Raw genomic sequence first — 27,651 nt, forward strand, 5'->3', positions numbered from 1 at the left:
ATTCAAATATCGGGGTCACCAGGATTAGGAGCTGCTGTGTGCCAGCGAGTCACTGCAGAAGAGGTACTAGAAGTGACAGTGTTCTAAAGGAGCATGGGTGGGTCAGAAATTTCAGCATTCTAAGAACTCAATGATACATGCTGGGGACTGTGGTAAGGTGCAGTGACATGGACTTTTCTGGCTCCCCAAATCATACCAAGAGGTCATGGCACCCTGTATGACGAGGCATACCCCTAAGCCATTTCCACTAGGAATGTCCTGGCTCCCTCCTTTCTTTCTGGGTTGAGCAGACTTGAGGGTCAATGGCTGCTCATCTCACTCTTCCCGTCTTAACAGTCTAGGCTGTGCCTAACTCAAAGTGCATCCTGACTAGGTTCTTCCTGCTGCTCTCTACTCAGGAAACCAGAGAGCTTTCCTGAGCATGCGCGACAAAGAGCCCCGAAAGGAGATTAGCAGCTGTCTCAAAGACACTTTCTGACAAGGCAACAACGTGGTGCTTTTCACTGGACTCACACATGCTGTGTTAGGTGACTCACCTTGGTATAACAGACAAGGTTCCACTAGCATTGTTCAACTGCACTGAAGTTGAACTTCGGGACGTCTACCATTATCAATAACTTTTGTGAGTATACACACTATAGAACTTTTTCAACTACTGAAATAAATTTCAATTAAAAAAAAAAGCTGGCTGGGCATGCCTATAAACGGAGCACTGGGGAAGGTCGAGGAAGAAGAACCACAGGTCTGAAGCCAACCCGGGCTATACATCAAGACCCCAACAGAAAGACACAAAAACAGTAGTAAGTAAATAAATACTAGATTTCTTATACCTGTAAGAACCAACATGTTTTTATGGATCAGGTAGGCATAGTTAATACATGCACTTCATTTACCTCAAGGTAAAGAGTCAAAAGCTACCAAAACAGGACTCAGTTCCCACAATGTTCAGTGCCAGCATCAGGTGGGATTATTCTTCCAATTCTAGCAATGACTTAAACTTGACAGAGATTCCCTAAACCTGTCTCAGGCTGGGGATACAAAACTCCATTCAGTCATTTACTAAAACAAAGCCAGGTATGGCAGCACACACCGTATTCCTAGAACTTGGGCTCTGGCAGAAGGATCAAGAGTTCAAAGCCAGCCTTGGTTACATAGTGAGTTCAAGACCAACCTGAACTACATGACATGCAGACTTAAAAGATCACGACACAAAAAAAACAAACAAAGCCCTCAATCCAACATTTCTTAGAAATACCTACAAAGCGTTTCATTATAGGAACCATAACAACCCTGTAAATGCTTGCTTTGGCGGCACACATACTAAATCAGAACTACATAGAGAAGATTAGCATGGACCCTGTGCAAAAATGACATACAAATTCATGAAGCAGTCCACTTTTTTGTTGTTGTTGTTTAAGTAAAGGTCTATGTATTCCCAGCTATCTTGGAACTCACCTTGTAGACCAGGCTGGCCTTGAACTTACAGAGATCCCCCTGTCTCTGCTTGCCAAATGCTTGGATTAATGGTGTGCAGCACCACATCCAGCAGTAGCCCATGTTTTTTAAGGCTCACAGTCTGAGTTGCATCCCTGGAATCCACATGATAGAAGAGAACCATTTCCTGCACACTGTACTCTGACCTCCACATGATAGAAGAGAACCATTTACTGCACATTGTACTCTGACCTCCACATGAGCTCACATGACTCCATGGTATGCATGAGTGTGAGCACCCACATAAAATAGACATCTTTTAAAAGCCCTGTATATGTAAAAACCATTCTGAGTAGTCCAGAAAAAGATGAAATACAACTTGTATTTCTAAAAATAACTCTTATTCTAAAAATTCTTTCTCCCTCTGGCTGAGAATATCTACAAACAGGTCATAAAATCTTATGAATTTAAGTTCACACCGCATACAATGTCCCAACAGGATTTATCTGATGTAGTTAAGTTTCCCTCATTTCAAAGACATCTGGAGAGGAAGAAATATGACTATTATATGAGTTTCACAGCTAATAAAGAAGCATCATGGGAGCTTATAATAAAGTTTCTGTATTGAAGCCAAATTTCATTCCAATCCTATATCTTCACAAAGACAGAACATAGCAAGATTGGTTTTTAAAAAAATAGTTTTTAATGGCATAGTTAAATGTTGCCAGCACAAGAAATATGTACTAAGTAAAGCCAGGAGTATGACCCAAAAGTAGAACTAGCTAGGATGGGGCGTGGTGGAGCACACCTTTACCCCAGTGCTCAAGAGGCAGAGGCAGGTGGGTCTTTCTGAGGTCAAAGCCCACCTCGGCTACATAACAAGACTGAAGTGATTTCAAAATTCTGAGGCCACAGAGAAGACTTTGAAATCTTCTAGAAAGATTTAAAACCTAGAATGATGGTGCACGCCTTTAATCCCAGCACTGGGAGACAGGGGCAGGTGGATTCTGTGACTTCAAGGCCAGCCTGGTCTACAGAGCAAGTCATAGGCCCGACAGAGCTACATAGTGAGATCCTGTCTCAATGACAAACAAAAAAATCAGAATGGCTTTAGATTTCTCAATATAAATTTTGGAACTTAGGAGAAAAAAAATGAAGCAATATCTTTAAAGTTTTAAGGTGAGATAATTTCCAGCCACACGTAATCAAAGACTACCTTTTTCTAAACTCTATTATGATAGGAACTGCAACCATGAGGTGTGGTGGGGCACACCTGTAATCCCAGCACATAGGGAGTTCCAGGACACCCTGGCTCCATAGTAAGAGCCTAGACGATTCAACATCCAGAAGGGTTTGAAGGCAACTGGCTCAGACAATACAGCCTCATGGACTATTCCATAATCCTAAAATTTTCTTTGTGTCCCCATAAGATTCAGCGCCCCCCTCCAGGAGGAAGTAGTAAGAGAAGCTACGCCCAAATTCCCAAATTATATGTAATTTTACTTTGTTAAGGTTAAAAACCTTCCTTTTGGAAAAAAAAAAGAAAAGGGGAAGTGCTGTGGGATGGTCTGTATGTCAAGCGTGTTGCTGTTTGGTCAATAAATAAATCACTGATTGGCCAGTGGCTAGGCAGGAAGTATAGGCGGGACAAGGAGGAGAATAAAGCTGGGAAGTAGAAGGCTGAGTCAGAGACACTGCCAGCCGCCATGATGAGAAACAGCATGTGAAGATGCCAGTAAGCCACGAGCCACATGGCAAGGTATAGATTTATAGAAATGGATTAATTTAAGCTGTAAGAACAGTTAGCAAGAAGCCTGCCACAGCCATACAGTTTGTAAGCAAAAAAAAAAAAAAAAAAAGCCTATACTAAGGAAAACAAAGACAGGCATTGCACTCATAACACCCTTTAGTACAGTCTGCTCAGTCACAGCTCAGAACTGCAGGGATGGCGGGTCTGATAAACGGCTCGGGGTACATGCACACATGCACATGTGCTGGAGACAGGAGTGGGGAGAACAAATGCTAAGTCCTCACTATTAGGAAGTCAGCAATTCCCCAAGTGGAAAATTAGAAACAGCACTACAAGCATGCCATATGGAGGCATGAAGGTAAACATCAAAGACAAGATCTGAAAGATCTAAAAATACCTAATATCTAAAAGCCACCGGTGATAGTTCTGAAGAGTAAGAAATGGGGGAGGTCTAACTGCCCCAGCAAGCCTTGTACTGCCACAGTACTTTTGAAGTATGTGTACTAGAACTTAATAAAAGTGAATTTTTTTTTTGGCAAAAGTTTATCACCACAATAAATATGATTCTTAATAAGATCATGTAAATTGGAGCTGGGCATGGTGGTACATGTCTGCAACCCCAGCACCCACATGGCAGAGGCAGGAGGATTGCCGAAAGTTCAAAGACAGTCTGGTCTGCACAAAGCAAGTTCTAGGCCGTTTTGGTCTCCATAGCAAGGCCTTGTCTCAGGAAAAGAAGAACAAAGAACAAAGCATTTGGTCAGAATTCAGTCATGAGAATAAATTACATAAAAGTGGCAAAAATGTATTTACACATGTAAATATGAATATCAAGACAGGAAGAATTCCAATGAATACTTAACGCAAAAGAAACAACCTTCTCAGTGAACTGCCACCATGCCACACCCACAAAAAAAATGAAACAGGAATGGACTCTCTAAACCCTATGTGTACAGTGGGAATGCACACCCAAAATAGTAGGTTTAAGTGAGCAAGCTTTAGCACAGTGCTCTTCCGATACGGAAGTGTTCTTTCTTCCTCCCTCTAACGGTACAGATGCTAGTTCACTCATCCTCTCACCTGAATCACAGAATCCTCAGAACTTGAAATCAGGGTCTTCCCATCAGCTGTGAACTGGATGTGCCGCACAGCTTTCTTGTGCCCAGTCCTAGAACTGAAAACTCTGTTGTTTGGAAGTTCTATAACCTTCAAAACAGAAAAACCACCGAAAATTAACACAAAGAACTTAAGCACTATTCAGGCACTATACACCCACAATGCATACATGTATATGCCATGCACACATGTCCCGCACCCCGGTCACCCCATACAACCAAGCGTGCACCAGAACGGCCGAACGGTGCTAGGAACCAATGGTTCTTCTGAGTGCTCAACTACCTGAGTCATCAACCAAGGGACAATCCCGGCTCAGCCTCCAAAATAAAATGGTAATTTACGACAATGAGAAAGAAGAAAGGATAAAAACCCTGGATAAACCAAGGCAAGCTCTTCATCAAGGAAGAAAAAATGAGGGGAGAGAAAGGACGCCAAGGGAGAAGGGGCGATGGGGAGACTGGAGGGCAGCACGCCGATAACAAGCCTTTGAAAGGCCAAACACAGAGATGTAGAGAGTGGTAACAGGGCTGTGGGAGGGGTCCGTGGACAAAGCGCTCGCTGCATAAGCGAGAAAGAACCTGAGTTTGACCCCAGGACCACAGGCTGGAAGGAGAGAAGTGACGCCCCGACAGAGCTAGCCTCTGACCTCCACACCATACTGTGGCCTGTAAACACACATGTACAAAAGTGTTTACGTTGTAACACAAACTCAAAACATGGCGACTATATCAAAAGTGCTTTCAAGTGAACTCATATGGATGTATTGCATGTGTGTGTATTTTTATTTGCCCAAGTTAAAATGATCTATTAGATGATGCTGTAACACAAGATTCTAGAAATCTAACCCATACATTGCAGGGGAAATGAGCCCTCAAAAAAGCAAAGAGGAATTGTGTGACTGGGGCCTTCTCAAGGGAGAGGGACAGGCAGACAGTGTTCCTACAAGGAAGCAGGGTCACAATGACTGCTGAGCAATTCCTTCAGAAACTTACACCGGAATACAAGGCTCTGCCACTCATGAAAGCTGTGGAAATTAGGAGATGAGACATCTGTAAAACAAGAGCCACAGCATCTAATATCCAGGATGATGGATGTCTGGGAACATCTGGAACAGTAAACAGTAGCTGCTAGGCAGGACCATTTGAAACTGCCATTTTAAACATTAAAAATCAATCAAAATAGCCAGATGTTGGCATTCTTACACGGTTCATAATTTATATTATGTGAGGATTGTGAGGAAGAAGGTAGAAAAAAGATATATGGATTTTTTAAAACTTTTTAAAGGTTTGCTTTTATTTTACAAGTATGAGCATTTGCCTGAATGCATGTAAGTGTACCACATGTACGCCTGATGCCTGTGGAGGTCAGAAAACAGCCTTACATGCCCTGGGGATGGAGCTACAGACAGTTGTTAGTCATCATGTGGGTACTGGGAATCAACCCAAGTCCTCTGAAAGAGCAGTAAGTGTCTTAACCTCGGGACCATCTCTCCAGCCCCAAAGCACACACGTCTTATGAGGTGTTTTTTCTTCTTCTTTTTTTAACTACCTGAAAGGCAGTTTCAATGTGCTAAAATGGTAAAAAGCAGAAAGAGTAAGATGCTGAGTTGGCAACACAGTAAAAAGGAAACCATGGTCCCATTCAAAATAAATACTACACAGCAGTACAAAAACGGGGGCTGGGAGAAATAAGGAAACCTGTAGTTTTCCAATAGTCCTGTCTTTACAAACAATTGTCAGACACCTGCTGTAATCTTAACTGAATGCACAGCACTGTGGCTGCCAAGGGAGACCTGGCAGTCTGACATCACCTCCTCTTCACTGTGTGTACAAGCTTTAGTCTCCTCTTGTGGGATAGCTGGACCCGAAGAACATTTGTGTAATCCCTTATGAAAAGGAACCCATGGTAAAATAAATGTGGCTAATGTCACAGTCTTACTAAACTAGGAATCAATCCCCAGAAGCCTGGGTGAGGAAAAATGACAAGAACCAATGGTCTCTAAAAGTTATGCACCTAGATAACAAGCGATGAGCTTTGCGCGGGATAAAGGTCAGAATATTTTTATACAAAATGATTTTCATTATAATACCTTTCCTGGGTCAGCCCCTGATTCTTTTTATTTATTTTGTCTTGCTGAGTAAGTTCAGGATTTCAGGTGGTGGACAGGTATACACCTAACATCAAATGTAGAAATGTAGACAGGACAGTGGACACAGAGGGCCCTGTGCTGACCTTCTCAAGAACCTGGAAATGACATCACATGGCTATTTCTAAGAGGGGGAAATGCTTTTGTATAATTGGTTAAACCTGTTTAGTTTTTTAAAATATGAATAAAATAGTAAAACAACTAGACAGAAAATAAGAAACACAGAAAGCTCGAGAAACAGAGGCAAAGGTCACGTGAGGAGAACACTAACCAGGTTAAGATGCACAGTCTATGGAATAATGACCACTAGATGACAGAAAGATCTGTCTGGTACATGGGTGTGCAATGCCCAGCAGATGATTACACATAACTCTAGTCACAGCTCTGAAGACTAGAACTGAGTACCTTAATGGCTCCATCTTCATCTCCAAACGCAACATACTCAAGATGGGGGCTTAGGCAGCAGCAACTCACTTGAGCTTCCGGCAGGTAATCAATCTGGCCCGTTTTTCCAGCAATGAGCTAATGGAAAAAAAGGCACAGTCAGTCATTAGCTGGGGTGTGCATCTTTCTGTTGCTATTCTTCAGAAGACAGACTTCAACTGAAAAATAAAAGCAAGCATGGAAAATAACCAAGAGTTCTCAGGGAAAAAAACAAAGACTGACTCCTAACTCAGGAGCTGTATTTAGCATCTGATGCTTTCATTTTATTCCTCTTATGGGGCTCAAATACATTTTCATAAAATAAAACAAGCTTTAAAAGGGTTTGAAAAGCAGCTGCTGTGCCCACCACCTGAGACACATCTGTGTGATAGGCAGTCTCACAGCTAGCCCCGTATTCTGTCTTTTATTTCTCCACAAAGCCTGTTTTTAATAGGGTTATCATTTGTTATAATACACTTTTCTGAAATCTTCAAAGGGGCCGTGAAACAGGATTGAGACAGACATTACACACAATGGTAAGTCCAAATTGAAACTTATATACTCCGAGTCACTCACAAATCAGGATAAATTAAGATTCTTTCTTTCTTAGGAGTGGGGAGATAGATCTTACAGAAGAAACTTGAAAGCACAATTCATGTCACTGGACTTGCAATATTTAAACTAAGATTATCCAATTTTATAACCTCTACCTAATGTTAATTTGAAGTGCCTTAGCACCTCAATTAAAAGACCAGACCTCAGGAAATACTTCTCAAGCTTAAATCAATTACAGATACCTTTCTAACTTAGTGTTATGATCTAAAAATCTGAATTATTTCTCAGCATGGCACATGCAATAAAACTGTTTCAGCTATACTGATTATAAGGTTAATTAGTAATATGTAGCTTTTTCTTTATAACAGTTTGCCCAAAACTCTCTGATTTATTAGATATTTAAAATCAAGATAAACTACTGCAGGCTGCTGGGGAAGAGAGTCGTCGATGCTCCCCGCAGCTGCGGCCACTCAGTACACAACACAGACCTGCTAGCGCTGTGCAACAGTGGTATGACCGCTACCGGGACAACCAACCTCTCTCCCTTGATCTGCGGCTTGCTCCGTAAAGGGAATTCATGCCTGGCACTGTAAACCTGGGATCAAAAGCCCGCGGCTGAGGAGGTCACAGGCCCTAAGCTGGGAACCTACCACTGCCATTTTGCTCAACAGATGTGTTGTCAAACTGCTTTCTGAACAGAATAAATGTCTATTTTTATACCCACAAACTAATTCATGCTGCGTTCAGCCTTGGTCAAAGAGTCTTTTTTTGCAATGGGAAGCAGTTAATGCAGAGACCCATAACTAGTAACAGTGCTGAGAATTCAGTGACCAGAGAGTATTAGCCTAAATAGGACATCTATATCACCCCCTCCAAGGCTCTAAGAACATCATGGAAGAAGGGACTAAAAGAATGTAAGAACCAGGTAATGAAGAAGTGTGTTGTAAAACGCTGTCTCCTAGGTATGACACGACCATTGCATGTACAAAATTACAGTAACTATGGTTACCTCCATAATATCTACATGAGATTAGGTCCCTTAACAAATCCATTATTAATGGGCGAGGGGCTTGGGAGATACTATCCCTCCATGAGGGGTGACAGTTACCAGGGAGAGGAAGTCATCTCCTTCAGCAGCGTCATCACTGATTAACTGCCACGCTCCAGTAACAACCCCCAATCCTGTTCACACACACACACACGCTCAAACACACACTCAAACACACACGCGCGCGCACGTGCGCACACACATAAGTAGGTGAGCAACTTGGAGAAAGGGGGTTCAGTGGGAGTGGGAAGGAGATAAGAGAGGGTAATGGGTATACATGATCAAAATGCACTATACACATGTATAAAACTGTCAATATTTTCTTAAAAGACTGAAATGAAAACTAAGTATCTTCCTCCACAAAAAGCAAGTTTAAAACTTCTTTTAATTCACAATTTAAAAATTCTGCAATTACTTTAATGGAACTACTATTTGTCAGTTAAACTGTCCTGTAACCTCTTGCAGACCATGACATACAGTGAGATACCATTTTTAGTCAGGCAACCTCATCATCCTTTGGTTATGACAACTGTTACTGAATGGCTGCATAGATTTGATTTTAAAAAAATACAAGCCTGGGAACAATGAACTTGGAAAGAACTACAATAGAAATATCCCAAGCCAAAGCCTCAGTCGATTAAAAAACCAGTAAGCAAGGAATTCACATGCAAGTTCCTATCCACATTCATCCCATAAATACAGAACACTGATCATCATATTTCGAAGTTGGTATGTGAACTTATAAAATACAAATCAAGACGAATTTAAAGATGCTTTATAACTTGGCTCTAAAACCCAAACAGCTGAAGACAAGTTCCCACGTGCCATGAACAACGGACTCCCAGATAGGGATCTTGAACTTAGACTCTGCCTTGACCTCTAACCAGCTCACCGACTGCTGAAGAGGAAAGGGCTTTAAAGGTGACAAGTCTAGTTACCATCACAGAGCCAGCTGGGACTAGTCTGGTCCTGCACGGGGTCTCCTCTGCCACACCAGCCCGAGCACTCAGGTTTTAACACTCCAAGCCGCCCCGCGTCTGCTGGTCTCTCCCCAGCTGCTCAGTGTTTGTCCTCTCCTGCTCTACCTTACTGTCTTGTCCCATCCTGTCACAAGTGCCCTTGTTCCCTGTGTTCAGTAAAAATAAATGTTCAAGAAAAATAAAATCCAGAGCTGCAGAGACGGCTCGGTGGTTAAGAAGAGCTATTACAGAGGACGGGGTTCAGTTCCCAGCACCCACATGGTAACTCAAATGGTCTGTAACTCCAGCTCCAGGAGATACAGTTCTGGCCTCTGTGGGCACTGCACACACATGGAATACATACATATACTCAGGCAAACACTTGAATATATAAAATAAAAATAGACAAATTTTTTAAAAGAAAAGGAAAATCCAACAGATCAGATCATCAGTGCTAAGCCCTTTCCTAGAGACTCACAAGGTATTTCAAAGGCTGGAGGTATGGTTCAGTGTTAGAGCACTTGCCTCACAAGCACAGGCCCTAGGTCTGACCCCCAGTGCCACACGGGGAAAAATGAGATCAATAGAGACGGTGTTTCTGATCTAAGAGTTAATGATAGGCCTAAGGTATATAAGAAATCATTTCGAGGATGGTTAATCCTCAACGACGATAGGGTTTCTGTCTTCTCTCTCCAAGCCTCTCTCTCAAGAGAATCTCAGGGCAAGAGGTGATGACTTGCTAGTTTATTTAAGATCCACACTGATGCCAGCGCCGTATCTTCTCTGGCTGCTGCCCTTAGCACCTCCCTTCACCACAATTCACTGTCACTCCGCTGTTCACAATGGCGTCTCCTATGAAGGTCTACCATCCAGTGCTCTGTATTAGCCATCCTGAAGACAATCTCCTGTGTGAAGTGAGCGTTCTTCCTGTTACAACACCTGCAATGCCACCCCCACTTCCAGGACGTCTCTATCCAGCTGGGGCCAACTGCACTGGACTTCTATTCAGAGGCCACTCTACTCAGTGGCGCTGACCTGCTGGATGACAACATTCCTTAGGTCATCCGCCAGCTCTATTACAACTGCTCAGAGGCTTGTAAATACCATTCCTCTGTCACTGGGCCTATGAGACTGTTGTTTGGGACCAGAGGGCGATCGGCCTAAGCTATCTGGATCCCTAGCAATATAGTTATTCTAATAGTATCAGCACAACCCCTTCCTTCTGCAGGATTAGTAAGTATTCAAATATTACTGACCAAATGTGTAAGTGCACTAGTGAGCAGGAATGCTCCAGTTTGTGAAGTCCAGCCCCCTACGCCTTGCTCTGATGAGTGAGATGTTTCCACTGAAGACGATTTTTGTTCTTTCAAAGGCCCTATTTTCCTTCCCCTGGAAAAAATGCTTCAGCTGGTGTGTTCACCCCTTATTCACCCCATCAGACACATCCAAATCGCTGTGGTAAACAAGTTCTAGTTTGTCTTTGTGGTATTCTCAAGACCCCATGCAAATCAAGGGAAGGGATCGCAGACAGCAAGAGAGAAACGAGGTTAAATAAGAGGAAGCCATTTTTTAAAATAGCATCTAATTTAATTCTGAATACTGGCATATCCAAACCTCAACTCAACTAACGCCTAGCAGGCACCTTTTAGAACCATACAATTATGCTTGATCCTAGAAAAACAGAAAAAAAGAAGGGATGAGTTCAACCAAAACAATGTTTCTAACATTTCCTAAAACATACTCACTTGTAGGCCTCTTATGTTGTCAACTGCGAGGACCATGGCTTCATTTTCTTGAAACACAACATCTATTTCCTGCTTTAACACTACGGCAGAGTTCTTGCACACCTTCTTGGTCTCCCAGACCTGAGTAAGAGATAAAGAAAATAAGTAACTAGATGTTATCAGTCCCCACTCTGAGATACTATAAAGACGACTCTTCGTCTTAAAGCAAGATAACAAATCATGATTCACAATTAAAATGCCTAAGATATAAAAAGCTCACCTATTAGACTATATAACAACAAGAAATATTGATTAACACACCCTATAGTAAAAAATAGTTACTATTACATGAGTTGTGGGCTCTGCAGTCAAAATGTCTCTGGGAGCTCTACTTTAACAAAACTGTGACATTAGGGAGGTCACCCTGATGAAGGTGAGCACTGGCTGACACCCATCTACACTAAGACACAGAGCTTACAGCAGTGCGTGATGAACAGATCACTAAACAATCTGTGCTTTGCTCTTGTTTTCTTTCCTTCCTTTTACAGAAGGAAGCACTGAGTGATGTATAGTCTAAGTCAAGTCTAGTAAGATGGCACATTAAGTAGCACAGGCCTTTCTGGGCTTTCCCTGGACCTAAGTTTTCACGCTCTCTTTCTATTATAAGAATTAGTAAATCAGTACATACACAGTACTTTGTACGATGTCTGACCTACAGTAGCACTGAACAAATTTTAGCTATGATTTGTACAAAGCACTGTCTTTGATGTTACCAGCACCGACTAGGATTCCTGGACTCAAACAGCTAGATGTAATTCTAAAATATGTAAATAAATCGGGGGCAATGGGACACTGGAAATACAGAGTTAAATCAAATCTATTTTTTAAGTCAGAATTTAATTGGCATCAATCCAAAGTGACACAAAATTACATAATCTTTTTGTTTGTTTTTTCAAGACAGGGTTTCTCTATGTAGCTTTGCGCCTTTCCTGGATCTCGCTCTGTAGACCAGGCTGGCCTCGAACTCACAAAGATCCGCCTGCCTCTGCCTCCTGAGTGCTGGGATTAAAGGTGTGCGCCACCACCGCCCAGCAGAATTACATAACCTTAAAGAAACAGATATTTCCCGAAACAAAGAGAGCTTGAGCAGACCTGAGGGTGGTGAGTATTTCAACAAGTAGAGAGTCAGGAAAGTAAGGTCTCCAAGAGTAAGAGGCTATGGAAGGAAAGGAAAAGAAGCAGGGTATTTGGGAAATGCTAAACTAAAGGACAGACTGAGACCAAATGAGATCCTACTGTGGAGGATCTGAACAGTAGACTTACAAGTATCTATTTCCTTGACGAGCAAAAGAGCCACTATCTGTTTTTGAGCAAAAATGACGTAACCAGAAATGTGGGTATGTCTCAAAATAATAGTGAAACTGTATTGTACATAAGGAAAATATCTTGGACACAGCTGTAAAGTAAGAAAGGAAACAAGGCAGAGCCTAATACCAGTGAGGTAACAGATGATGAGGATCTGAGAGCCTAATACCAGAGAGGTAATAGATGATGAGGATCTGAACATGAACAGTAGGAACAGAAAAGTAGAGATAAATGACAATTAAATTAATAGGTAAAATAAATGAGCTATGAGAATTATCACATAATTAAATATGAGAACTAAGGAGGAAGAAGTCAAAAGTCTTCCCTGGAATCTTATGTAGTAAGTGTAAACAATTTACTCACTGAACTTTGCCCAGCACCCAGCCCACAGTAACATTCAATGAAATGTCTGAATGAATGAGATTGATAGAATCAACTTGACTCCCCAACAATTTATCTCTCTATAAATTTAGTTTAAATGTTTAAAATGAGTGGGGGGTAAGCAGGGGAGGTGATGGCACATGCTATTACTCCCAGCACTCAGGAGACAGAGTCAGGTGGATCTCTGAGTTTGAGGCCAGCCTGGTCTGTAGAGTACATTCCAGAACAGCTAGGGCTACACAGAGAAACCCTGTCTGGAAAAAACAAAACAAAAAACCAAATGTTTAAAATGAAAATCTCAGTATTTCTCACCCGTATTGTCTGGTCATCAGAAGCTGTCAAAAATGATGACCCATCAGGAGAAAACATCACACCATGAACCCAACTTAAATGTCCTCTGCAGTCAGCTACCTTTAAATGTGAATCTATATTCCACAACTACAGAACAAACAAAGAACACAGTTTAGTATAACAAGAATACTAAAAATAATAATATTAAAAATAACAAGAACGACTCAGCAATACTATTTCTACAAATAAAGCCCCAAAACACATTATCAATATTTAAAACTGGCTTATGCATAAGATGATTTCTTATAACAACTATATTTTTAATAGTAAATAAACAGAAATAACAAAAATTGCCATGTGGGTATAGCTCAGTTGGTACATCTCATATTTAGTGAACACAAGGCCTTGGGTTCACTCTACAACACACACACTCACACACACACACACACACAAAATGTCATGAATATATTGTACATAAGGAAAACACCTTAAAGGCAGCAGGGAGACTAACTGAATATATTGTAATTAATCACATAATGGGACACTATGCAAAATGGAATGAGAAAAATACCCCCCAAATAACTAAGCTCTATGATATACTGTTAACAGGAAAAAAATGAAGACATATATTACCTTTTATTTAAGAATTAGATGTTGGGGATGTGGTTTGGTTGGTAAAGTGTTTGCCTAGCATGCACAAAAGCCTTGGGTTCAGTCCCCAACACCATATAAAACCCAACATGATGGCCCAAGGATCAGAAGCTCAGGGTCATCCTTGGCTACATAATAAATTTGAGGCCAGCTTGAGCTACATGAGATCCTGTCTTTAAAAAAAATAGAAAAATAAATATATGGAGCTGGATATAGACAAGCATATGGGTGCACACAGAAATCTGCTTAGATATGCAAGAAGATGCTGCCTATGAGACGGAAGAACGAGGGAGGGAAGAGGTAACAATGACAGTGAGAGTTCTCTGAAAATAACTTACTATAACACTTTGAATCTGGAGTCATGCATGTTTTACCTCTTTTAAAATAAATCTGAAAATAATAGGATGAACATAAGCAGCTTCCGTATAAGGATCATTTCCCTCTAATACTGTCATCCAACCTTCATGTGAACTGGCTGCAAAAGCCTACCGTAAACGAGCACACTAACTGTAGCATGAACACATTGCTCTTCTTGTCCATGCTTATTACAAACTGTCGAGTCTGCCGCCATCCCGGCTGCATGTGTCCTGGGTTCTGCTGTACTCCCTCAAATACACTCCAGTCTAATGAAGAACCACATGTGCCCGAGTTCCTCTCACTACACTCTCAATTACAGACCTACTCTATGATTTCAGAATTAGCATGGACAAAACAAGTACGTCATCATCTGCCCAATGGTTTTCACTTGCTGAAAAGCCTGCCTTATCTCTAGGGTCCCAACTGGAAATTGCAGCCATAAAGGACAGAAATTAAAGTAATCCCACAACTGAACTCTCAAGAATCGCTCCTCCTTACTTTCTTCGCTCTCCCTCGTCTGTCACTGGAGCTTCCCCGGCAAAGCCTTACATTTCAAGAAGGAAGACAGTCATTGTTTCCTGGAGCTTTCTAAGAATGATAGAGGTAAGGATCTTAGAAATGATAGGGAAGGCTGACTATGAAACTCACCAGGAAGTACACGATTGTAAACATAAACGAGTAATTTATAAGCATTACTTCATTTGTGCTGGGCAATGACAATGCTATTTTAGCCAATCATTTATATGACTTCCATCTTACCCTACTCAAATTAACGAAGAATCTGAATTAACTCATTTATTTTAAAAAGATTAGCTTCTGGGGCTGGGGAGATAGCTCAGTGGGTAAGAAGGCTTGCTCTGCAAACATGAGAACCTGAGTTTGGAACTCCCCACACCACGTAAAAAGGCAGACAAATGTGTGTACAGCCAGCACCGAGGAGTAGAGACGGACAGATCTAGAGGGCTCCCTGACCAGCCAGTCTCATCAAAACAGTGAACTTTCAGTGACAGACTGTCTCAGGGCGGTAAGGAGGTGGGTGATAGAGGACGATGTTCTCTGGTCTCTGCATGTGCACCCTGCCACACATGTATACCAAACAGACATGCAAGAATACAGTCTGTGTCTATACTGCTTATGAGATACCACGTCTATACTATTTAAGAATTGCATATGTCATCAAAGTATATGATATGCATGTATGAAAATTAATATAGCCTATTATTTTAAACAAATTATATTAACATTATTTTATATGCCGATTTTAAAACATTGAGAGACTAGGGACAGGGTCCAGTGATAAGAGCACTTTTCTGTGCAAGCATGAGGACCCAGGTTCAAATCCCCAGCACCACATAAAAAGCCAAGCATGGCTGTGTGTGCCTGTCATCCCAACATTTGGGGGGGGTGATGATAGGCGAATCCCAAAGCTCCATGGCCAGCCACCAGTCAGTGAGAGATCCTTTCTTAAAGAAATAAAGAGAAAAGGGAATAAGGCCTCTACATGTGCTTGAACAGGTGTGTACTCTCTCTCTCTCTCTCTCTCTCTCTCTCTCTCACACACACACACACACACACACACACACACACACAGGGTAAAACTAAAAGAAACGCCCTCTCTTAACCTAGGAAGTCAATGATCATTCCATTGTCTGCCCAGTCCCAAGTGTATACTAGATATTCAATAACTGCTTGTACATGGGCCTGTCACTCCATCACTGTGAAATACTGACTTCAATCACAGTACACAGTCAAGCTAGTCAGATAATGGAACACCCCAAAGCTCTATGTTACCAGGCTATGAAGGAAACACATTTCACAGGAAGGCACCCTCAACAGGTAAGGGTTGAGGACGCCCGTTTCTTTGTCGCCCTTAGATCTCCAGAGACCCACACTCCACTGAGTAAGTTCATCTACTCACCTCCACACAGTACTGGGACAGAGCAACCACTGCCAAACGGTCATAGGGGGAGAAGTCACAGTATTGGATGGTGCTGTGGTGACCTGTATGGATCTCTGCCAACAGGCCACTAGTGTGAATATCAAAAAGCTGTCGAAATAAAAGAGATGTCTATAAAAACAAAACATCTTAAATTACCCATGCTGAAGCTAAATTTATTTTTAAAAGATGTTCCTCATATCTCAAATGAAAAACGTAAGTCCTGAAAACGTATGGTTCCTGATGACTAGCATAAATGCTGATAGCTATACATAAGACACAGATTACTGTATATAACATTTTAAAATATAGTTCATCTTGAAAGCTATCTGCTATAGAGGAAAATTCACCACAGATAATCTCTCAAGCTGGCCTAAAGAGAAACAAAACATTTGTGAATGGAGGAACAGACCAGTCAAGTTAGCATACAAAGACAAAAACATTGTGAATGGAGGAACAGACCAGTCAAGTTAGCATACAAAGCAGTTCTCCCGAAGTTACTGATTCAAGAGAGAAAATGTATATCCAGGAGCAAAGGTGGTCAAAACAATACAGAGCAAAGGCCTGCAAAAATGAAATAAGCTCAACCAATTCTATTTCTCTCCAGAGCTACCAAATTATTCCATTACAATTAATCATCTTCCCATTTTTGAACCAAAAAGGCTATTTTTTAGTAATACAACCTTCATTTCAATTCTTGAAAGATTTTCAAATACTGAATATAGTCTTCCAAAGGTTTCACCAAATGGTAAGACTGTGTATACTTCATACACACATACAGTATGTTGATACAGTCTAGCTATTTAAGACGGAGACACAGACAGTCCTCAGGAAGAAAACAAGAGCTTCCAGGGGGAGCCATCAAGAGGTTCGTTCAGTGAACGCACAGCACAGGACAGGCAGATGCCAAGGAGCACAGCAGGGAAGGCCAAAACAAAGATGGGAAACCATATTTAAATGTTTCCCAGGGCAGGCTGTTCTTAAAAATTAGTGGCTAAGAATAACAGGGGAAAATGGCAAATGTGAAATAGGAAATCGTCGCACTTGGGGAATGACAAAAGGGAAAGGGCCTGATACAGGAGTAGACTAACAACACAGGATCTGAAAGAAGGAGAAACAAGAGGGGAAATCGGCACCTACAGACAGGTAAGAGCAACCCTAAGTAACTGTTTCAGCATGGTGACGAGGGAGCGGGTCAATATGGGTCTAAAAATGAGGTGTTCTGCACAGTATATAGCTTTTTCCCTCCGCACAAGAACAGATCTTCTACATGCCTTAAAATTATCTTCCCCTTGGACTGAGGGTTCACCTCAGTGTAGGCGCCTGCCTAGCACTGGGTTCAATTCCCAGCATCAGTCAGGGGGTGAGATGGAAGCTTTTTTTTCTTTGACGTCACTGGTTATCTGGAATATGTGTATCACGCCACCACACCTATTTCAATGGCTCTAAATTTTCAATGGAAAATAATACCATCTGAAATGGAAAGACAGCAACAGGTGTTATGGCGGATGTGGAGAAGTTAACACCCTGTACACTGCTAGTGGAAGAGCCACGGATGCAGCCACGGTGGGAGAGCCACCCTCCTCAAAGACACAAACACCAGGCCATCAGTGTGATCCAGCAAGTCCACCATGAGGAGTGCACAAAAATGCTATTAAAAGTAGGATCCCAACCAGACCCGTGTTCTTCAGCATGCACTGCTGCATCATTCACAGTTCCTAAGAGGTGGAAGGAAGCCAGGTGCCTATACAGAGGAGGGAGTTTTTTAAAAACGTAGTGAATATGCAGAGAGAGAGAGAGAGAGAGACTGTTGAGTTCTGACACATCCTATGACACACATGAGCTTTAAAAACATTGTGCTCAATGAGAGGAGTCAAGCATAAGTAAACCAAGAATTACATAATTCCACCTGTACAATTTCCAGAACAGATAAATTCATGTGCCATGTTCTTAGTCACCAGGGAGTGGGGATAGAGAATGGAGAATTATTAGCTAATTAGTGGTAATGGAGTCTCTGTTTGAGTGATGAAAACCTTTGGAAACATATAGGCAGGCAGTGAGGGTGCACGCCTTGAATCCCAGCACTCAGGAGGCAAAAGCAGGTGGATCTCTGAGTTCTAGGCCAGCCTGTTCTACAGAGCAAATTCAAGGAAAGCCAGGCCTGCACAGAGAAATCCTTTCTTTAAAAAGAAAAAAAAAATGGAAGAAAGATACAGTGGTAATAGATGTACTACATTATGCATAATTATAATGCCAATGAAGTACATTTAAAAATGGTTTGGAAACACCTTTAATTCCAGCTACTCGGGAGGCTGAAGCAAGAGGACTGCAGGTGTGGGGCAAGCCTAGGCTATATCAGTGGGTCAAGGCCAGCCTGCGCAATTTAGCAAGAAGGTATCTCAAAATAAAAATGAAAAAGAGCCGAGGTTGTAGCTCAATGATAAAGTGCTTGCCTATATCTTCAAGACCCTATATTCACACCTTAGTTATCAGGGAAAAAAAATTTAAATGGAAAAGTTTACATTATATATATATGTATATATATTATCACAACAAAATCAAATTTTTAATCTTTGAATTTTATAAATGTAATGATTGTTTTCTATTTTTACAGATTTTTTGTTTGTTTGTTTGTTTTTGTTTTTGTTTTTCGAGACAGGGTTTCTCTGTGTAGCTTTGAGCCTTTCCTGGAACTCACTTGGTAGCCCAGACTGGCCTCGAACTCACAGAGATCCGCCTGGCTCTACCTCCCGAGTGCTGGGATTAAAGGCATGCACCACCACTGCCCGGCTTATTTTTACAGATTTTTAACACACTTAAGACAAAAAGGAAATATATTTTTTCTTAGTTTCCTGCTAGATGGATATAAATCCACAAGCAACCAAGGACCCAGATTCACAATTACTAGCTCAGTCAACAAGCACTCAGTCTCTCAATGAGTTTATATATAAATATACGGTCGCATTGACTCACGTTGTTTAAAACAGTAACAGCCACCAGTCATGTCTTCTAAAGTCAGTATAGGACAGACTCTCCATGAACCATAAATCAGAAGATTTGGCTCCCCTCACAATCCACCTTTGGACGAAGCACTGTGGTACCTGGAGCCCGGTTCCCCCAGTGCCACCATGGCACTGCAACAGTCCACCACAGCTCTTGGGTGTTTATAGTTGAAGTTATGTATGTGGATGAGTACTCAACATGATGCTAGCATGAGATTTGAAAAACGGAAGCTATTTTCTCTTTACTTACTTCATGACAATCTCACTGTCTTATTCAGTTCTTGAGGTGTATTTCTCTCATTGGAGTTACCAAATTGTAAAAGGGATAAACAAAACAAAGCAAAGCAAAAAAACTAAGAGGTTGGAGAGATGGCTCAGCAGTTAAGCGCACTCACTGCCCTTCAAATCGACACAGGTTTGGTTCCTTCAGGGGACCCAATGCCTCTGGCTTCAGCAGGCACCTCCACTCACTCACATGTACGTAACCACATAGACACACAACACATACACATACGTCTTTTTTTTAGGTACTTTGAAAATCACCAAAGTCAATCTATTTTAATTTGGTTTTTTATTTTAATTTTTTAAATAAATTTATTTATTTATTTATTTATTTTGCATCCCAGCCGCAGTTTGCCCTCCCTTCTTCCTCCCAGTCCCTGCCCCCCACACCCCCTTTGTTCCCACACCCAATCTACTCCCCCCTCCATATCTGTTCAGGAAAGGGCAGGTCTCCAAAACACAACATATCAAGTTGCAGTAGACTAAGCACTTCCCCATAGTTTAAGGCTGGGCAAGGTGACCGACTAATGAGGAGCAGGGTCCCCAAGGCCAGTAAAAGAGTCGGAGACGGCCCCTGTTCCCATTGTTAGGAGTCCCACAAGAGGACCAAGCTACAAGGAGGGTTCCTGGAGGGATGGTCAGACCTCCCTGGGAAGAGATTTCATGAGTGGACTGAGGGCGGGTGGGAATGGGAACATGATCGATCCGACTGGGTGGGGGGAAGAGACTACTGGAAAGGGGGAACATTTTGGGGTCAGGTAAAAACCTGACACAAAGGCACAAGGAAACCTCCCAGGAATCTACAAGGATGACCCCAGCTAAGACTCCCAGCAATAGTGGATATTTTAATTTTCTTAAGTGATGAAGAAAGTCTTCTGTTTCAAATAAACTGAAGTGGGGCTAGAAAAAATGGCTCAGCAGTGAAAAGCAACAGTTGCTCTTCCAAAAGACTCAGGTTCAAGCACCCTCATGGCAGCTGACACTCATCCATAGCTACAGTTCCAGGGATTCAGCGCCCTCTTCTGGCCTCCACAGGCATTGCACACATGGTGCAAAAACACACACAACCCATACACATAAAATGAAACAGTAAAAAATAATACATTGGAAGAACACTGACTTGACACTGCAAATTGTTCTTGCAGTGTTTGACTTTAATATGCTGTTTCATGCTGTCTTTCTTGGGAAAGTAAAAAGTATTTCTGACCTGTGTGCTATGACCTTTTCTCTCAAGGCCAGAGAGCAGGGCTCCAAAGATTATGACCAGTTAGGAAGCCTGCCCCAAATCACAGAGCTAAACTAGAAAGTGAAACGTGTAACAGAAGCTGAAACTTACGAGGATTTTGTTTTTTGCTGCCACTATTATTTCAGTACCATCTGCGGACCAGGAGCAACATTTCACTATCACTTCCACATCCTCTTGAGGGTCTTCTGAACTCAGGAAGAACTGCTTCACATTGATGCTTTTCGTCTCATTTGCTGATCTCACATCCCAAAGCTGTTTTCAAAAAAAAAAAAAAACCACAAAATTGCTTTACTCTCAACCCACACCTTTAGAATTCCAACTAGATTAAATGTCATATAAACATACTCTACCTAATGAAATTTTTTACAAATGTCTGACTTTTTATGAGGTTTTTAAATTAAAAACTCCAGCTTCCATTTTGCACCAAAGGGAGGTGGGACCAAGTCTATAAAATTAGATAAAAAGTTAACTGAGCTGCACACAGTTTGGCACACCTATAATGCTAGTACTTTGGAGCTGAGGCAGGAGGATCATGTGTTTGAAGCCAGCCTGGGCTACATGAGATCTCATCTCAAAAGAAAAAAAAAATGGTAAATGGGCCTTTCACAGTGTGGAGGTGGCTAAAGATTGTGTTAACAGTAAGAACAGGCGTGGGAGAGACTCCCAGCTGGCTGCTGCTGCCCTCTGCTGGGACAAGCATGCTTCACACCCACCACCAGCACAGCAGGAAACTGTCCTGGGCCAGCATCCAGAGGTAAGGAGAAACAGCTGTACTGAGAGGAAGCAAAGCTTCCACTGGGCTTGGCAGGACTGTGCAGGGCTGCAGAACTAACCAGCCCCTGAGAACTGAGGTATGAAATATTCTAGAGCTAAGCCGTATTCTATAGCAGCCACACAAGTAGTACAAAAAGCAAAGGCCTCTGAAAAGATCCATGTTTACTCTCTCTGACATGGAGCAATGTCCTGGCTTCAGAAGGGCTGCCATATCCCAGACCAAGGATTGGACAGAAAGAGAGAGAGAGAGAGAGAGAGAGAGAGAGAGAGAGAGAGAGAGAGAGAGAGAGAGAGAGAGAGAGAGAGAGAAAAGGAAAAAAAAAAGCTGCCAAACCCTAACACTTTCCCCAGGGACAACTGTGGCTACACTGTGACTATGTATGACTCTCATTGGTTAATAAAGAGCTGACTGGCCCATAGCTGGGCAGGAAGAGATTGGGTGGGAGAATCAGACTAGAAGGATGCTGGGAAGAAAGGCAGAGTCTCAGGTCGCCAGCCACACATCACGAACACACACACACACACACACACACACACACACACACACACACACACACAAAGTAATATTTGGTCACATCACACAGAATCGATGAGAAATCATACTGTTAGTAGGACAAACAAGGCAACTATTGCTTAAGTTTAGGAAGTAAAATAAAAGCTGACACAATTTAATTTCATTACATCCACCAAAATCGTACCTGCTTCTGCACCTAACTCAGCGCCTGACCAAGGAATGATAAAATTTCACACATCAGGAGATGATCTAAACCACACCATCGCACTCTGAGGAGGTCACTGCACTGTAACCGGGGTCCCTGTGCACCCTAAGACACTGTGTGCTTTAAATAACAATCTTTGAATAAAACATTTTCTCATTAAGGTCCAAAAAGCACATGCTTGCCAACATGATACCCTACAACAAGCTTAGAAAACTCCCGGAGCCTTTGGGCCATGAACTAATTTTACAGCTTATTCTCTCGGATGACAAAAGCTTACAAGGCCGTGGCCTTGACATGCTGTTGTCTGGCATCATTGTGCAGGACCTTTGCTCTCCACATGTCACTGTGCAAGCCAGCCAGTGACAGTGGCTTCACAGCACTGTGGGGAAGCCACCATCAACACAGGCGGTTCTCCCATAAGTGGAGTGGTGCCTGTCCCCCACTGCTAGCGACACTCACACGCGAAGACAGAAGTCACACACCGTCTCTGAGCCACACGACATCAGATCTGCTCAGCTCAGGACTCTGCACTGACCACGCGATGGAATCAGCCTCTGTGTCCACGAACGGATGAGTGGTGACAAAAACGTAGTGCGCGCTCACAATAAATGGTGGTGAGTGCAGACTCTGACTGGCAAAGTGCTGAGAATAAGTGACGAGTGAGTCCTGAACAAGACATTCATACCATCCCTCTAAGGCCCAGGGGATGTAGCACATGAAGGGGTGGAGAGAACAGCCAGAAGACGGGAGAAGCAGCAAAACGCCATCTTATGGGCAAGACTGCAGCTATCAATCAGAACTCAGACCCGCTCGCACGGCAAATGCCTGCACTGAATCTGCACAGGATGGACCTGCAGCCAGCGAAAGGGCTCAGCAGCCAGAGAGCAAACCTGGCCTCTGGAATCAACTCTGGGAGAAGCAGAGAAACAACTCCTGCAAGCTGTCCTCCAGCCTCATGCATGTGCTGTGGCATGTGCACGCGCGCACACAAACAATGAATGAATGAATGAATGAATGGGAGACCTTGATTTGGGGGATGTGGGGATGTGGGGTGGCTTGGGAGGGAGGGCTGGAGGGTGGGAGGAGGGAGGAGATGGGATCTGTGGTATGTAGAGTCAGTAGAAAATTTCTTAATAAAGAAAAATGAAAAAAAAAAAGAAAAGAAAAGAAGAGAATGAGGGCCCCTAGGGGCTGAGAGATGGCTCAGTGGTTAAGAGCACTAGCTGCTCTTCCAGAGGTCATGAGTTCAATTCCCAGCAACTACATGGTAGCTTACAACCATCTCTGGTGGGATCTGATGTCATTTTCTGGCATAAAGGTGTACATGCAGATAGCGCTCATGTATAAAATAAATCTTTAAAAAATATTTTTTTAAAGAAAAAAAAGTCTGAGAGGCCGAGAGAAAACCAAATTAGGAGAGCACCAATGGGACCCTGGCTCCTTCCTGTTTCCCTCTTTGCTTTCAAGACACCTGTAGGTAAGCAGTTTCTTTCCCCATACACTCCCTGCCACAGGCCCAGATACAACAGGGTCCGATGAAACCCTGAAACTGTACCTCCTTCCCAAGTCGTCTGTCTCAGGCACTGTGTGACAGTTTCGGGACACTAGTGCCACCAACAGAAACTTAGAGTCAACCCAAATCCTGCGGATTTCTCTAAGATGAGAACCTCCAATGGTGGACAAAAGCTTACCTTTAATGTTCCATCAGCCGAGCAACTAGCCAGGAGCTCATCATCTGGGGAAAACCTGCAGTGGTTGACTGAGTTTGTGTGACCAAACATGGTGTTTCGGCATTCTTTTTGATTTAAATCCCAGAGCTATTTGGAAAGGAAAAAAGACAAGTAAAAACTAACCAGAACTGGAGACTGGTGTGGTGAACCACAGAAATTCCAACTGCATTGAAGGCTGAAACAGAAGGGTCACTTGAAGCTCAAAAGCTCTAGACCAGCCCAGGCATCTGCCCCTTATAATTATAATTAAGGTGGAAGGAGGAAGTGGAGACTGGGGAAGGTGGTTCCAGGGAAAGTGAGGGGGAGATTTGGGTCTGTATATGTGAATCAAACTGTCAAAGGATCTATTCTGAAATCTATACTACATGAGGGCTACAGAGCATTTGCTGCTCTCCCAGAAGACCCAAGTTCAGTTCCTAGCATCCACTTCAGCAGCTTACGACAGCCTGTAACTCCAGCGCCAGGGAATTCAGTGCCCTCTTCTCTGTCCTCCATGGGCACCTACATACAGTGGCACACACACACAAAAGTTAAAATTAATTTAAAAGAGAAAAATTAATCTAAGCTAAAAGGGGGAAAGTCAATAATCGTACTAAGTTTTTCCTTTTCATTTGAGGTTTTTGGTTGCAGAATGATATTCAATTCATAGTAACACAAAGGTATCAAATACAGATAAACTTATGATTAATAACAGGGCAACCTTTGGATCAACATCTCAATCCACTCCGGGACTTGAAGGCCTCAGTAGACTTTTAGTGTGAACACTAAATTTACTGAACAACTGTTGCTTATTTTTAACAGGTGGTTTAAAATCATCATATTTATTTGGCTACAAAAATCAATAGTACTGTGCAAATTATCTCCATACTTTTTAAAGCTAGGTTACAAAAATGGTCTAAGCAAAGTTTCCATATCTATGACTTCCTAAACCTTGAGATAAGTAACTAGACTAAAAGCTATTAATGGCCTTAAAAACTTCAAAACCGCCGGGCGATGGTGGCGCACGCCTTTAATCCCAGCACTCGGGAGGCAGAGGCAGGCGGATCTTTGTGAGTTCGAGGCCAGCCTGGTCTACAGAGCGAGATCCAGGAACGGCACAAAGCTACACAGAGAAACCCTGTCTCAAAAAACAAAAAAAAAAACAACAAAAAAAAAAAACTTCAAAACCTTCAATGATACCAGAATATAGGAACTACGGGGGTTAGAAGATCAGATCAAATAACACTCCAGTAAACCTCCCAAGAAATCCGAGGGATACAGTCCATGAGACGGTAATTCTATTCGTCTAGTAAACCAACAGCAAGAAACGGAAATGGGAGAAACAAGAGTTTTTAAGAGAATAAAATAGACAACCACCAAGTGTCAAGTTTATTTGGATTCTGATTCTAAGAAACCCACGGTAAAAAGCATGGGTTTGAGAGCACATATGAGAAACTTAACACAAGCCAGGTACACAACGAAAGTACAGTTCTCTCTCTACTGTTGGGTGTGGACACGGCACGTGATCTAAGAGCAAAGCTGAAATATTTGGGGTGAGATGACATATACAGGATTTGCTGTAAACTGCTCTAAACGAAAAGTCAAGTGTAGGATGTGGATAAAGCTTGTATAAAATAGGACATGGGGAATCTTATTTTTATTTTTTGTGGTGCTGAAGATTGAACCTGGGGCCCTTTAAATGACAGGGTGGCACTCTATCATGAAGGTTCACCTTATCCTTCTGAAAAGTTGAAAATAGTCATTGTTTGAGACACATTCTCAATCTGTAGCCTAGGCTATAAAACTCAGGCTCCTCTTGCCTCACCCTCCCAAGAGCTGAGATTACAGGGGTGTGTCACCATACTCAACAGCCTGAGGTTTTCTAAAATGTTTTACCTACGCCTCTTTAAAATCTCATATCCCACTGTAAAAATGTGACACTGTGGACCAAAGGTTTGAAACAAAATTAATTTTTTTTAAAAAAAAAATCCAACAGGAAGTAACATCTTTCTAGAACCCCAGACTATTTAACCTATATTCCTCCACTTAGAGAACACAAGACACAGTCTTCTCCAACCCCAGGACTCTGCCCGCCTGCACTGCAGTTACACAACAACGAAGTTGAACTAAGTGGGGGGAAGCAGGACTGCCTTCAAACTAGACCTGCAGGACCTAGGACAAGCTTCTCTTACAAACCTGGAGCTAGGCTACTTCCTGTCACGAAAAGACAATGATTGGACCACCTAAGAGGGCAGAGACCAGAGACAAGGAGGGAGGACCTGAGAACACAGCTGATGGATCTGGATGCCAACACCAGAACCATGCTCACGGCGGACTTTTCGGTGATACAAGCTAGTCATGCTTTTTTCCCCCCTATTTGTTTATGGATATGAAACTTAGAATATGGACATTTAAATCCCAGCACTAGGGAGACAGAGGCAGGCGAATCTCTGAGTTCTAGGCCAGCCTGGTCTATAGAGTGAGTTCCAAGACAGCCAGGACTACACAGTGAGACCCTGCCTCAAACAAACAAACAAAAAACAAAAGCCACTTGATAATACAATACACATGAGAAAACTCAAAGCAGACAGTCTGGTGTATCACGAACTCATCTGCATAATTTCCAGCACCCACACTTACTTTGAGGAAGAAGTCATTTGAGCCAGTGGCCAAGAGAAGCTGGTTACTTTTGTTGGTGAAATGGCAGCAGTTGACTTGCTCTGAGTGCTCATCATAGGTGTGCACTAGCTTCCCAGTCGCAGAATCCCAGATCTGAAGAGAACAAAAAAAACCAAAATGTATGAACAGCCATTATTTCCAGAGGGAACACAGAAGGAAAGAGCCAGTATACATCACTCTGCAGATACTGTCTCCTGTGAGGACACATGTCCCCCTGAGCATGACACTGATGGGAATCTACTTCCTAGTCTCTAAATATGGCAAAATCCTGCCTTACTTTAAAAAGTTAAGCACAAAGAACCAGCTATGGTAGCACAGGCCTTTAATTAATCCCAGCACTCCGGAGGCAGACACAGGCAAATCTCTGTGAATTGAAGGCCAACCTGGTCGGTCTACACAGTGAGTTCTAAGACAGCCAGGGCTACATAGTAAGGCCCTGTCTCAAGAAAAAACAGAACAAAACAAAACAAAAAAAAAAACAAAACAACAACAAAAGCTAACCACAAGATCCCCCATGTTTCTGTAAGTGATAGCAGTGAAGAAGTGGGACCCAAGGACAAGATCAGACTTCAATGTGTTATCGACGACACTTGACACTTCCAACATCTGTAAGAGGTTCAGTTTTCCTCTTACGCCCCTTCTACCTTTGTGAAGCACTTCAGAGCATTATGAAAATCCAAGACAGTCAAAGAGTGTCTTTTTTAAGCTCTTTAGCGAGTATTTCTGCTTCCTGCTAGGTTTTCAGTCCTGAGAAAGAGAAACTTGGTGTTAACTCTCTCACTCTGTATCATTCTGACTTTAGAACTTGGAACTGCTCAGCATGGCCAATCTCAACTCAAAGTAGAGGTTACAGAATGAATAATCATTGACTGGACACCACTGAGCCTACCAAGAGAAGAGGGAAAGAGCAGGGGATCAGGAGGAATGGAGAGTGGATGGAGAGAGTAATGGGAGCTATAATAAAAACAAAATATGGAGAATGGGAGGCAAATGTCGAAATCAATTATGTACATATATGAAAACCAGTGTTATGTAGTTAATGTATGCTAATAAAAAATAAGGTTTTACCAACATCTCAGTTTTAGTCTAGACACTCCACAGTCC

General features: G+C 42.3%; 1 protein-coding gene and 1 non-coding gene across 3 annotated transcripts in view; one reads left to right on the plus strand and one right to left on the minus strand.

The window, feature by feature from the left end:
• The window catches only part of Apaf1 (apoptotic peptidase activating factor 1), an 88,235-nt gene that overhangs the window by 15,678 nt on the left and 44,906 nt on the right, over nt 1-27,651 (minus strand). For both annotated transcript variants that reach the window (XM_052753103.1, XM_052753102.1), the window contains 8 exons: nt 26,509-26,640; nt 23,851-23,976; nt 20,757-20,918; nt 16,119-16,247; nt 13,214-13,339; nt 11,177-11,296; nt 6,852-6,968; nt 4,265-4,390 (listed from right to left, as the gene is read on the minus strand). In XM_052753103.1, coding sequence (XP_052609063.1) covers nt 4,265-4,390; nt 6,852-6,968; nt 11,177-11,296; nt 13,214-13,339; nt 16,119-16,247; nt 20,757-20,918; nt 23,851-23,976; nt 26,509-26,640 — 1,038 coding nt within the window. The remainder of the gene's footprint in view (nt 1-4,264; nt 4,391-6,851; nt 6,969-11,176; nt 11,297-13,213; nt 13,340-16,118; nt 16,248-20,756; nt 20,919-23,850; nt 23,977-26,508; nt 26,641-27,651) is intronic.
• LOC128120129 (U6 spliceosomal RNA) lies at nt 1,301-1,402 on the plus strand. Its single transcript, XR_008221779.1, has one exon. It is a non-coding gene; the product is annotated as a U6 spliceosomal RNA (small nuclear RNA).

Source organism: Peromyscus californicus, unplaced genomic scaffold (assembly GCF_007827085.1).
Source record: "Peromyscus californicus insignis strain IS unplaced genomic scaffold, ASM782708v3 Scaffold_24__1_contigs__length_46423439, whole genome shotgun sequence".
Lineage (NCBI taxonomy): Eukaryota > Metazoa > Chordata > Mammalia > Rodentia > Cricetidae > Peromyscus > Peromyscus californicus.